We start from the raw sequence: 12424 nt of genomic DNA on the forward strand, positions 1-12424 counted from the left end.
CTACTTGGGAGGCTCAGTCAGGAAAATGGCTTGAATCCAGGAGGCGGAGGTTGCAGTGAGCTGAGATCATGCCACTGCACTCCAGCCGGAGTAAAAAGAGAGAGAGTCTGTCTCAAACAAAAACAAAAAACAAACAAACAAAAAACCTCTTTAAAAAGATCAGATTTGTTTAGTTGGTATTGGTGGAAGCTAAAGTGTGAGAATGAATAGGTTGACTCCAGGAACCCTTGAGGCAGAATTTGGCCAGTTTAGTAAAGGAGTATAACTTCCCGTACCCTCAGAGCGCAGGACAGTGGGCAGAGCACAGAGAAGGCTCGCCAGCCTGTACTCTCTCCTACCTGTTCTGCCTTTTGTTTATTTGCTCGTGCCGGCCAGAGCCACTGGCCAGAATGAAAATGCCAGCCAACTGTCCTGGGCTTTGTCTGAGCAGCAGATTTCAGCATTGCCAGCCCCATCTTCTTTGCCTTTTCCTTCTGTCTCTTTCCCTGGGAGGTCACAACAACTTCCAGCTCTGTTGGTTTGAAGTCAACAGAGATCCAAACAGGCGGGCCTAGTTTCATGGACTCAATTAACTCCTAATACAGTAAGGGCTGCCTGGAAGGCCTGAGTTTCCCATCTCCCCCACTTTCCTCTCTGAGGTTGTTCCAGAGGGGTAGGAGGGTGTCATCACTATTAAGAGCACCTGTTCTGGCCGGGCGCAGTGGCTCACGCCTGCAATCCTACCATTTTCGGAGGCCAAGGTGGGCAGATCACATGAGGCCAAGAGTTTGAGACCAGCCTGGCCAACATCACAAAACCCTGTCTCTACTATAAATACAAAAGCAAGACTCCATCTCAAAAAAAAAAAAGAGCACTAGTTCTAAAGTCAGACCTGTGGCTTGGCCCCTTAGTTGCTGCATGACCTTTAACAAGGGATTGAACTCTGAGCTTCAGCTTGCCAGCTGTATAATGAAAAACATAACACATAGGGTTGTCATGAGGACTTAAATAATGGTGTGTAGCATAGTTTTTGGCAGACCAAGTGCTTGGTAAACAGGAGATATTGACCACCCCTTGTATACATGGAGTCATCTTTTATCCCCGCCGTCACAGAGTCTCCAGAAGGATGCTGGGAGCGCCATCTGGAGCTGAAATACTCCCCATCCACACCTGTGCCTCGTGTTCCCCACTTATACATTCACCTCCACCCCAGCCAGTCTCCTCTTTCCATATGATCAACTTTCACCTTGGCCTCTGGCCAAAGGGATCCTAATCTCTCTTGCCTTTGTTTGGAATCTCAGAACCCCTGCTGGTTGATGGTTTAGAAACGCTATGAGATTGGGGCCCCTGGTTCCAAAGAGGGCAGCCAGCAAGCAGCCAGATGGCTCTGCATGGACTGGGAGGTCAGGCACTCACACACCTGCCCTCATCATGAGAAACTGAGGAAGGGAACCGAGCCAGCTCCGAGCCTGCAGAGGAGATCCAAAGGAGGCTCCCAGAGAGTTCACAAGAGAAAGTGAGAAGAAGAATCCAGACTCCTTAGCTTCTGTAGGGGGCCCTAGGACTGCCTTCCAGCCAAGACTGCCCACAAGGGAAAAGATACACGTCCCCCGAAGGACGTTAGGATGCTGTCAGGAAGGGAAATGGTTATTGTACAACCCTCCGAAATGTCAATTCGGTATTGTATGTAGAATCAGGATCCAGTTCACTTCCTACAAGATTGGAACAACTGGCTAGATCTAACAAGGTAAGCAACAAACAGATGTATAATCCTACATTAAGAGTCAATAAACCAGTTGTACATGAAGAGATGGGAAGACCATACTACTAAATCAAATGGGTAACAAAGTGAAGTTGCTGCTAGAAATTCAGTGTGAGGCCATATGAATGGAGTAGAATCCTGGAAAGGAGAGGTGAAAGTTCAGCTTTACTCCCAACTAGGTTCATTTCCAAGAGTCCGACTTTAAGGGGGACGTCATTGAGCTGATAAGAAGCAAACAGAGAAGAGATCCCACGTGGTAAGAACCCAGAATCCTGTCTTGCAAGGAACAGCTGAAAAACTGGGAGGGTTTGTCCTGGAGAAAGAAGACTCCAGAGAAAGGAGAGATGCCTTTACAATTCTCAAGAGGCTCCAACAAGAAAACAGCTGGTCAGATGATGTGGTGAAATGGGTAAGGCCTGCACTCTCTCCCAGAGTCAAAGAGCTGGATGCAGACCCCACCATTTACCAGCCTTTAGGGATGGAATAGTCTTCAAACGGCAACACGTCAGACACAACTGAGGGCTGAGTATGGCTTTGCTGTGAGAGCCAGAGGTAGGAAGCCACTGGGAGGGAGATGTTAGCTCAGCCCTGGGAAGAATTTTTTCTTTTTTTCTTTTTTAAGTTAAATTTAAGTTTTTATTTGATACAGGGTCTCTTTCTGTCACCCAGGCTGGAGTGCAGTGGTGCAATCTTGGCTCACTGCAACCTCTGCCTCCTGAAGTGATCCTCCCACCTAACCCTCCTGAGTAGCTGGGACCCAGGTGCCCACCACCACACTTGGCTAATTTTTTTTTTTTTTTTTTTTTTTGGTAGAAATGGAGTTTTGCCATTTTGCCCATGCTGGTCTCGAACTCCTGGGCTCAAGCAATCCTCCAGTGCTGGCCTCCCAAAGTGCTGGGAATACAGGCATGAGCTATCACACAAGCCAAATTTTCTTTTTTCTTTTTTGTGACAGAGTCTTGCTCTGTTGCCCAGGCTGGATGGCAGTGGTCAGTGCACTCCAGTGACACTGCAGTGACCACAGCTCACTGCAGCCTTGACCTCTTGGGCTCAAGTGATTCTCCTGCCTCAGTCTCTGGAGTAGGTAGGACTACAGCCATGCACCGCCACGCCCAGCTAGTTTTTGTTTTTTTTTTTTTAATTTTTAAAAATTAAAAAAGATCTCACCATCTTGCCCATGCTGGTCTTGAACTCCGGGGCTCAAAATGATCCTCCTGTCTAGGCTTCCCAAAGTGCTGGGATTACAGGCGTGAGCCACTGCACTCAGCCCTACCTCATTTTTTATAATCACATATATTTCTTGTGTGGATTTCCCTTAATGAGTTGAGCCTAGCAGTGGATGTTTAGTATATCAAGAGGTGTTCAAAGAATGGCCAGGAACGTTTTGACAGTGTCTACTGGCCCTGAAAATGTGCAGACTCGTAGATTTGACTACCATGACTAAGCTAGGCAATTATCTGGTAGGTGCACTTGTGCACAGGCACAATGATGTCTCTGCAAGGATGGCCCCTGCTCCATTATCCCTGCTAGTCAAAGGCTAGAAACAACCTGTGTCCAATCACAGGGGTCAGGATAAAGAACACTAACTAGCTGACCATATGCTGGAATTCTCAACAGTGGATACAAGAAATGAGATAGATCTATAGATATTTACATGAAAAATGTGCCAGAATATATCGTAAAGTGAGAGAGAGAAAGGGGAATTACAGTGGCTGGGCACGATGGCTCACGCCTGTAATCCCAACACTTTGGGGAGCCAAGGCAGGCTGGTCACCTGAGGTCAGGAACTGGAGACCAGCCTGGCCAACAAGGTGAAACCCCGCCTCTACTAAAAATATAAAAATTAGCCGGGCGTGGTGGTGCATGCCTATCATCCCAGCTACTAGGGAGGCGAAGGCAGGAGAATCACTTGAACCTGGGAGGCGGAGGTTGCAGTGAGCCGAGATCACGCCACTGCACTCCAGCCTGGGCAACAGAGCAAGACTCCGTCTCAAAAAAAAAAAAAAGTGTACAGTATGACGTCATTTCTATTTAATATGCATATGTAACTGTGCATTGAAAAGGATCTGAAGGATACACGCCGAGCTGCAGGTAGGATTTACCTAAAAGGATATAGGGATATAGATAAGGAGGAAGTGAGCTCCCCGTCCCATGAGGTATGCAAGCAGAGGCTAGCTGCCTCGCTTTCAGGGATGCTGCAGAAGGCATTTCCACATCCCTCAGAGGTGACCTCGCTTCCACTCTGAACCCTGAGAATCCCTGAGCGAGGGGAAGTCAGGGCTGGGAGAAGAGTCCAGCCCTAAGGGGAAAGAGTTAAGCAGGGCTGCGCTCCTGTGGGCGGGCTTGCGATCGGCAGCGCCGGGCTCTGTTAGCCGAGTCTGAGCATCTCGGAGGATGCGGCGCGGCGAGCGGCTGCAGGGACGCGCGCAAGGTGAACGCGGGGGCTGCGGCGCGCAGGTGAGGAGCTGGCCCAGGGAGGGGGCGATGGCGGGGCCCCGGCGGGGAGCGTGGCCTGCTGCCCCCCTCGCGGGCGTGGGCGACCAGGCCTACACGGCGCCCACCCCCATCCTGGACACTGCGGGAAGGCGCGGAGCCAGGGAGAGAGGAGACGGAGGAGGAGAAGGAGGAGAGGTAACCCGAGATGGACCAGCTCCGAGGCTCCCCTGCAGCGGCCTCGCCCTGTCCCCACGCCGGCCTCTCCCCAGTCCCTGCGGCAGAGAGATCCCCCACCCCCACAGCCTCTCCAGCAGTGGGAGCCCAGGGCTGGGGAAGCCCCCGCCTTGTCCGCAAGTGCCCACATCTCTTCGGTTGGCGGTGGTGGGTAGATGGCATGTTTATCTTCAGAGCCCCCACTCAGCTGTCTTCTCAGCAACGCTTTCTGGACTCTCTGCACAAGATGAGCCTCCGAGGGCATCACAACCCTGATTGTGTCCACTCAGCTGGCTGTGTGACCTTGGGGGAGTTGCTCACCCTCTCTGAACCCGTTTCTTCCCCCTGTGAAATAGTTATTCCCACACCTCATTTTGGGAGGGCGGAATGACATGTTGCTAAGCTTAGCACAGGAGCCTAACTGGGGGAGAGCTAAACACAGGAGCACTGTTTTTAGCCAGTACCTGTGTTAGGGGCCACTCAGCACACCCCTACCTACTTACTCCCAATCCTGGAGCTAAGCCCTGTCTCTGGACCCCCAGCACCTAGTCTAGACCAGGAGCCGCCAATGGGGCTCCGTGAGTGTTTGAGAAATGAACTAACAAGGCTTTAAGACAGAGTCTAAACTCGAGTTTGGAGGATGGGCCTCAGAGGTCTTTGAATTCCTTGAAATTGTCCACAACTTTTGGTGAGCCTGGATCTTTTCCCCTGGAGAACACCTGAGGTTTTCAGTGGCTTCTCAAGGTGTCTGTGAGCCACCACGGGTTAAGAGCCAGGAAGCTTTGGGGACACCTGCTTCCCAGAGAGGAAAAGGGCAGGACCTCTTCCCCCTAAACACACCCAGGCTTCAGCTCTTGCAGCCTCCATGCACCATCTCCTGGTGGTGGGGCCCCTTCCTGCCTCCCTGGCTCACCAAGAGGCTCTCGGGAACAGGAAATTTTGGGGGATAGCCGCCTGGGACCAGGTATATACTGGAGACTGCAGGTTTGAAACAAGAGGCAGGAGATTATTACAGAATGAGGCTAGGGTGACAAGTGCCCAGGAAGGTCAGAGAAGGAAGGCGGAAAGAGGAATGGCCAAGCTGAAACAAGCCACCATCCCATCTTACCTGGGTGTTTACACTGGCCTCTCTCTCCGCTTTTTTTTTTTTTTTTTTTGAGATGGGGTCTTGCTCTGTTGTCCAGGTTGGAGTGTGTGGTGGTACAATCTTGGCTCACTGTAACCTCCACCTCCTGGGTTCAAGTGATTCTCCTGCCTCAGCCTCCCAAGTAGCCGAGATCACAGGCCCGAACCACCATACTCAGCTAATGTTTGTATTTTTAGTAGAGGTGGGGTTCACCATGTTGGACAGGCTGGTCTCGAACTCCTGACCTCAAACAATCCACCTGCCTCGGCCTCCTAAAGCGTTGGGATTACAGGTGTGAGCCACAGTACCCAGCCTCTCTCTGCTTTTTAAAACACGAATAAGGCTTTGTCATCCCCATGCTTCCCATCCCCTCTAGCTGCCTGTAGCATGTGGAGTAAAATTCAGGCGCCGTGTCAAGGCCTACAAGACACCTGTGACCTTGCTCCCGCCTTCCTGATTTTCATTTCCTGTGCTTCAGCCACATTCCTCCTGTTCTTTTTTTTTAGACAGAGTCTTACTCTGTCTCCCAGGCTGGAGTGCACTGGCACAATCTTACCTCACTGCAACCTCTGCCTCCTGGGTTCAAGCCATTCTCCTGCCTCAGCCTCCCGAGTAGCTGAGATTACAAGCACCTGCCACTGCACCTGGCTAATTTTTGTATTTTTAGTAGAGACGAGTGTTTCGACATGTTGTCCAGGCTGGTCTTGAACTCCTGGCCTCAAACGATCCACCAGCCTTGGCCTCCCAAAGTGCTGGGATCATAGGTGTGAGCCACCGTCCCTGGCCCACACTCCTGTTCTTATTTCTCGAATTCACCCAGCTCATTCCTGCCTCAGAGCCTCTGCCCTTTCTGTTCCCTCTGCCAAATGCCTTTCCCCCAAATCTTCAAACAGCTGACTCCTTCTTATTCAGCATTTAGCTTAAATGTCACCTCAGAGAGGACATCCTGGTACCCCCTGTGTTAAGTGGCCTCTCATACATCTCTTAGCCCTGTTTTATTTTCTTCATAGCTCATCTTATTTAAAATTATGTATTGTCTGTCTCCCCCCTAGAATGCCGTTCATGAGGGCAATCTTGTCAGTCTTGTTCACTGCTTTATTCTCAGGGCCTGGCACATAGTGTGTGTTCAAATTACTTGTTGAAATAGTTAAGAGGAATGGAGAGACAGAAAGCTTTCTGGACAGAGGAAAAAGTGAAAGGGTCCTCATGCTTGTCAAGCACTGGGTATGGACCTTGCCCATAAGTGTTTTGTTATTTAAGTCTTGTAAGAGCCCCCTCAAGTTAGGGACGCTTATTATCCCCATTTTACTGATGGAAAAACTATAATGCAGAGAGGTAAAATGACTCCCCCAGGAAATGAAGACACTGGGATTCAAACTTAGGCCCCTCCCCAAAGGCAGATGCATCCTCCTCTCCCTCTCCACCTCTCTCATTTTTGAAGTGGGCTTTTAGGAATAGGATTTGAGGCTGGGCGCAGTGCCTCACACCTGTAATCCCAGCACTTTAGGAGGCTGAGATGGGCAGATCACCTGAGGTCAGGAGTTCGAGCCCAGCCTGGCCAACATGGTGAAACTCCATCTCTACTAAACATATAAAAATTAGCCAGGTATGGTGGCACACACCTGTAGCCCCAGCTACTCGGGAGGCTGAGGCAGGAGAATCTTGAACCCGGGAGGCAGAGGTTGCAGTGAGCCAAGATCATGCCACTGCACTTCAGCCTGAGTGACAGAGCAAGACTCTGTCTCAAAAAAAAAGAAAGAAAGAAAAAAAAGAAAAAAAGAACAAGATTTCAGCAAGTGAAGGAGAAGGGAGAGAGCATTCCCTGCTGAGAGAACAGCAGCAGCAAAGGCTTGGGAGTCACACAGTCCAGTGGGTGTTGGAGGACAGATGCGTGGCCTGTGGTGGCCAGTCTTGGAAGGCCAGGAGAGGAGCTTATGCTCTCTCCTCAGGGAAATGGAGACCACTGAAGGTTTTGAAGTAGGGCAAGTGCCACGTCCAGCAGTTTTAAAAGCAGAGAAGTTGCTGCCTTGTGTTGCTCTTCTTTCCTGCCAGCCCCTTGAGGAAGCCATGGAGACCCTCAGCCCTCACATGTCATTTCCCCTGTTTTTTTTTTAGGCTCATCCAGTGAGGACTGGAAGGTGGGGGCTTTAGGCCCAGGCATCGGAGTAGACCATGGCCTCCAGCCCATGGGGCTGTATATGTGGCCTCCTGCTGCTGTATATGTTGCTGCCGCTCCTGGGGACTGGCCCTGCCCTGGGCAGGGGCTTTCCCAGGCCACTTGAAAACTCTGAAATCCCTATGATCCCCAGAGCCCACCCCAAGCGTTCTGTGGGCTTAGAGCCCCAGGACTTACACATCTTCCGGGAGAACCGCAGAGCTGAGAGTCACAGGAACTCTGATGTCCACCACGCCCCTGCTGCAGAGATGCCTGAGAAGCCTATGGCCTCTCCCCTTAGCCCAGCCCTGTACGTGCCCAAAGCAGCCCCCAGGGCTCAGAGAGAACAACTCTCAGTAACTGATGACCTCCAGATGGCCCCAGGGCCAAGTTCCCATGGCTGGACAGGACCTCTGGACTCACAAGAGCTTCTGGAGCAAGAAGTAGTGGCTCCCCACCCAGTGGGTCCCCCTCATCTTACTTTCATCCCCACAACTCCCAGACTTCAACTCAGGGTAGCCACAGTTCCTCCCTCCCTGCAGCATGGAGGCCAAGAGGGACAGCAGCCACCTAGAGATGAGGGTCTGAAGGCCAAAACCAAGAGCCGGGTCCCACCTACTTCTCCCTCAGACCACCAGGGCCCACCCCACACACTTGTTCCCCACTCAGGCACTGTCAAGAGGCCAGTGCTGGAAGGACAGGGTGGGTTTGCGGAGGACTTCCCGGACTTCCAGGAGGCAGCTCAAGGCCCCTTCACTCAGCAGGATCCAGCAGGCCCTGACGTTGGCTCGGTATCCCCAGCTGAGGTGGCCTACTCACAGGAGCCAGGGGGCCAGCCAGACTTGGCATTGGCCAGAAGCCTTCCTCCTGTTGAGGAGCTGCCAGTTGAGACTCCCAAGAGGGCTGGAGCTGAAGCAGCCTGGGAAGTCAGCTCCCCAGGTCCCCCGCCTAAGCAGGATGACCTCCCTGACGTTAAGGATTCACCAGGACCCCAGCCCACGGCTCCTCCTGCCTCAGAGGCTCCTGATGGGCAGTCCAAGCCAGGTGGGTATCAGTGCGGGTGCTGAATGATGTTCCGGGGCAACTGGATGCCTCAGTTCAGTTTGACCCTTGGTCCCTCTAGGTCTCATTTTCCTCATTGTGGCAAATGAGGGTGATTGTGCCTCAATCCTGAGGGATTAGGTTTTGGGGACTGTAGGAGGGTCAGGTACAGTGATGACTGCTTTGTCATTTCAGAGATAGCAGCAATGAATGGAGCAGACCCCATCTCCCCGCAGCGGGTGAGAGGAGCTATGGAGCTCCCAGGCACCCCCAAGTCCCTCATCCCTGGTCCCTCAGACCCTGGCCCAGCTGCAAACCGAACAGAGAGCCCCATGGGGGCCCTGCAGCCAGGTGAGGGCATGACTGGAGTATGGGGAGAGGGGAGTGTTCTGCCTAGTAACTCAGAACCTTTGTTGGGGGTATATGGAGGTGGAGGGTGGGGAATGAATGGAGACAATCACCTGCTTAAAGGAGTCTCCCAGGACTTCCTTCAAACAACCTAGGATAATATACTCATATCACTGGGGAATCTGGGAGAAGTCATTTGCCCTTTTGGGACTAGAATGTTCTAATATGTGACATGGATATGTTTAGAACAACAACAACAAAATTAGTTGGGCGTCGTGGTGTGTGCCTGTAGTCCCAGCTATTCCGGAGGCTGAAGTGGGAGATCGCTTGACCTAGAGGTCAAGACTGTAGTGAGCCCTCATTGCATCACTGCATACTGGACTGGGTGACAGGAAAAAAGAAAAAGAAAAAAACAATTCCAATGCCTAAGCCATGTCCCAAGAAATTCTTATTCCTTGGTCTCCAGATGATTTCTAATATGCAGCCCACGTGTTGAACTGCTGGGGTACTACTTCCCTGATAGCAGCATTTAATAAAAATGATAGCTGACATCCATTTAGCACTTACTGGGTGTTGGGCACCATGCTAAACATTTCGTCTTCTCCACAACCCAGTGAGGCAGGTGCTGTTATCTCCATTTTGCAGATTTGCTTGGAAAAGTTAAATGACTTGCCAACCACACTAGAGGATGATAGAAAATCAAAAGCACTTTTCAAAGGGCTATTTTAATATTGTTATCATTGCAGATGAAGCCGAGGAGTGGCCAGGGCGCCCCCAAAGCCATCCCCCAGCACCCCCAGTCCAGGCCCCCTCGACTTCACGCCGGGGCCTCATTCGAGTCACCACGCAGCGAGCCCTGGGTCAACCTCCCCCTCCAGAGCCTTCAGCCAGCTCCATGGCTTCAGCTCCGGCCTCCAGCCCCCCAGCCAATGCCACTGCACCCCCGCTACGCTGGGGACCCCTGCGGCGGGTGCTGAGCTTCTCCTGGGAGCTGCACGTCTACGGGGTGGGGGTGCTCTTTCTGCTGCCCGCGTTGTTGGCGCTGGCTGCGCTGGCAGCCGCCCCATCAGGGCCCTGGCTGGCATTGGTGGCCGCGGTGCTGGTGTTGGTGGCTTCGGGGCTGCGATCCGCCTATATGCTGACCGACCCTTACGGCTCACAGGCGCGGCTGGGCGTTCGCGCTGGCCTGGTGCTCTACAACCTGCCCTTCCCCTTGCTGCTCACAGCGCTGGCCGCCCTGACGCTGCTCGGCCTGGGCGTGGGGCTGCCGCCGCCGCTGCAAAACCCACTCCTGCTGGGAGCAGTGGCGTTGGCGCATGGTGTGGGTTTGCTCGCAACAGACCTGCTGTCCCCATGGTCTGCACTCAACCTCCTGACGCAGGGCTTGTCGTGCGCCTGGGGCGCGGCCGTGGCTCTGGGCACGCTCTGCCTGTGCCGTCGCCGCTTGCTGGACGGGCCGCGGGGCTGGGATGCCAGCCCTGGCCCTCGGCTGTTGGCCGTGGCGGGTGCGCTGGGGCTGCTGGCCAGTGGCTTGCAGCTGGCGGCTGCGCTCTGGCTGTACCCGGGCCCAGACCGCGTGGGTCGCTTCTCGTGGGCCTGGTGGGGTGTCCACTTCTGGCTGCGCCTCCTGGAGCTGACATGGGCGCTCACCCTGGCGCTGGCCGCGGTGGCTGCCGCGAGACCCAGGCCGCCCACGGAGCACGCTTGGTGGGCTAAGCTGATGCGTCTGGCGTGCCCGGCGCCGTCGGGCAAGAGCGAGGTGCCGGAGCGTCCCAATAACTGCTACGCAGGGCCCAGCGGCATTGGTGCAGGCAGCTTGGACATCAGCAAGAGCCTCATCCGCAACCCGGCGGAGAGTGGGCAGCTGGCCACGCCCAGTTCAGGCGCCTGGGGCTCGGCTGCGTCGTTGGGTCGCGGACCCCAGGGTGGCCCGGGACTGTCCCGCAACGGTGTAGGTCCGGCGCCATCGCTGAGCGAGCTGGATCTGCGGCCGCCCTCGCCCATCAACCTGAGCCGCAGCATCGACGCCGCACTCTTCCGCGAGCACCTGGTACGAGACAGTGTGTTCCAGCGCTGCGGCCTCCGCGGCCTGGCCTCCCCGCCGCCTGGAGGCGCTCTGCGGCCGCGCCGGGGCAGCCACCCCAAAGCCGAGTTCGATGACGCAGGCTCCACGGTCCTCCGCGGCCGCTGCAGGTCGCTCAGTGATGTGCGCGTGCGCGGGCCGGTCCCACGGCACGTAGTGGACGAGCCCGACGGGGCGGCCGCGGCGCCTTCTGGCAGCTCCCTGGACAGCTTCTCCAGGGGTTCACTCAAGATCAGTTGGAACCCCTGGCGCCATGGGCTGTCGTCGGTGGACAGTCTGCCCCTAGATGAGTTACCCAGCACTGTGCAGCTACTGCCTGCCCCGACCCCAGTCCCTGACTCTACCGCCGCTCGGCCCGGGGACGGCCCGGGAGAGGTCCAGCCGCGCGGCAAGCCCGGCGAATCCCGCAGCGCCTCCAGTGATACCATCGAGCTTTGAGGAACGGTCCTGACGCAGGGCCAGGACCCTGCCCGATGTACACAAGGCATGGCCTACTGGGACAGTTGAGCCTTTAAAAAATGGGCATCCTGGCCTGGCGCAGTGGCCCATGCCTGTAATCCCAGCTCTTTGGGAGGCTGAGGCGGGCGGATCACGAGGTCAGGAGTTCGAAACCAGCCTGGCCAACGTAGTGAAACCCCGTATCTACTAAAAATACAAAAAAAAAAAAAAAAAAATTAGCCGGGTGTGGTGACATGTGCGTAGTCCCAGCTACTCGGGAGGCTGAGGCTGGAGAACTGCTTTAACCTGGAAGGCAGAGGTTGCAGTCAGCCGAGACCATGCTATTGCACCCCAGCCTGGGTGACAAGCGTGAGACTCCGTCTCAAAGAAAAAATAAATAAAAGGCATCCCCAGGCCTCCACTGGACCACGGTTCCCAGGGACAGCCAGGTGTGAACCCACCCACCTCGTTTTTTGTTTTTAATATTTCTATTTTTTTTCAGCCAGTATTTTGCACAGAGGCTATGTCCTATGCGGAATATAGGGTGGATGTGCATGGATTTGGGTATGAGGAACAGGGAGCAGATGCCCCAGACTCTCCAGTGTGGAGTGATAAGCCTCACTTGTCTAGATTGACTGTCCTCTTTGTGCCAAAGAAATAAACCCTTAGGAATTGGCTCATGCTTCCCTCTGGCCATGCCAGGATCCTGTACTCATAGGAGGAAGGAGAGATTGGAGGCCCCGCTTCCCAGTCATTCTAAGTCCTGTGTATTGGAGGGAGGGGAGGACTTGGAGGAAAGGTTGCTTGAGGCTTGGAGGCTCTGGTCATAATGGTGACCACAAA

At 54.1% G+C, this 12424-nt stretch overlaps 1 protein-coding gene across 4 annotated transcripts; it reads left to right on the forward strand.

Moving 5' to 3' along the window:
* The first annotated feature begins 3778 nt into the window (after positions 1-3778).
* PRRT3 (proline rich transmembrane protein 3) lies at positions 3779-12257 on the forward strand. 4 transcript variants are annotated; one of them, XR_002479372.2, is made up of 5 exons: positions 4112-4198; positions 7632-8715; positions 8908-9063; positions 9807-11723; positions 12084-12257. XR_002479372.2 is itself a non-coding variant. In XM_012471943.3 (4 exons), the coding sequence occupies exons 2-4, from the start codon at positions 7689-7691 to the stop codon at positions 11579-11581; spliced, it is 2958 nt and encodes a 985-aa protein (XP_012327366.2). In that variant the 5' UTR covers positions 3779-3832; positions 7632-7688; the 3' UTR covers positions 11582-12257. The 4 variants fall into 4 exon arrangements, 3 of the variants coding, with proteins under 3 accessions (XP_012327366.2, XP_012327352.2, XP_012327361.2); XM_012471943.3 differs by lacking the exon at positions 4112-4198 and adding an exon at positions 3779-3832 and having other exon boundaries at positions 9807-12257; XM_012471929.3 differs by having other exon boundaries at positions 9807-12257.
* The last annotated feature ends 167 nt before the right edge of the window (positions 12258-12424 follow it).

This window comes from Aotus nancymaae, unplaced genomic scaffold (genome assembly GCF_030222135.1).
Source record: "Aotus nancymaae isolate 86718 unplaced genomic scaffold, 86718_ANA_hifiasm-v0.15.2.pri h1tg000046l, whole genome shotgun sequence".
Lineage (NCBI taxonomy): Eukaryota > Metazoa > Chordata > Mammalia > Primates > Aotidae > Aotus > Aotus nancymaae.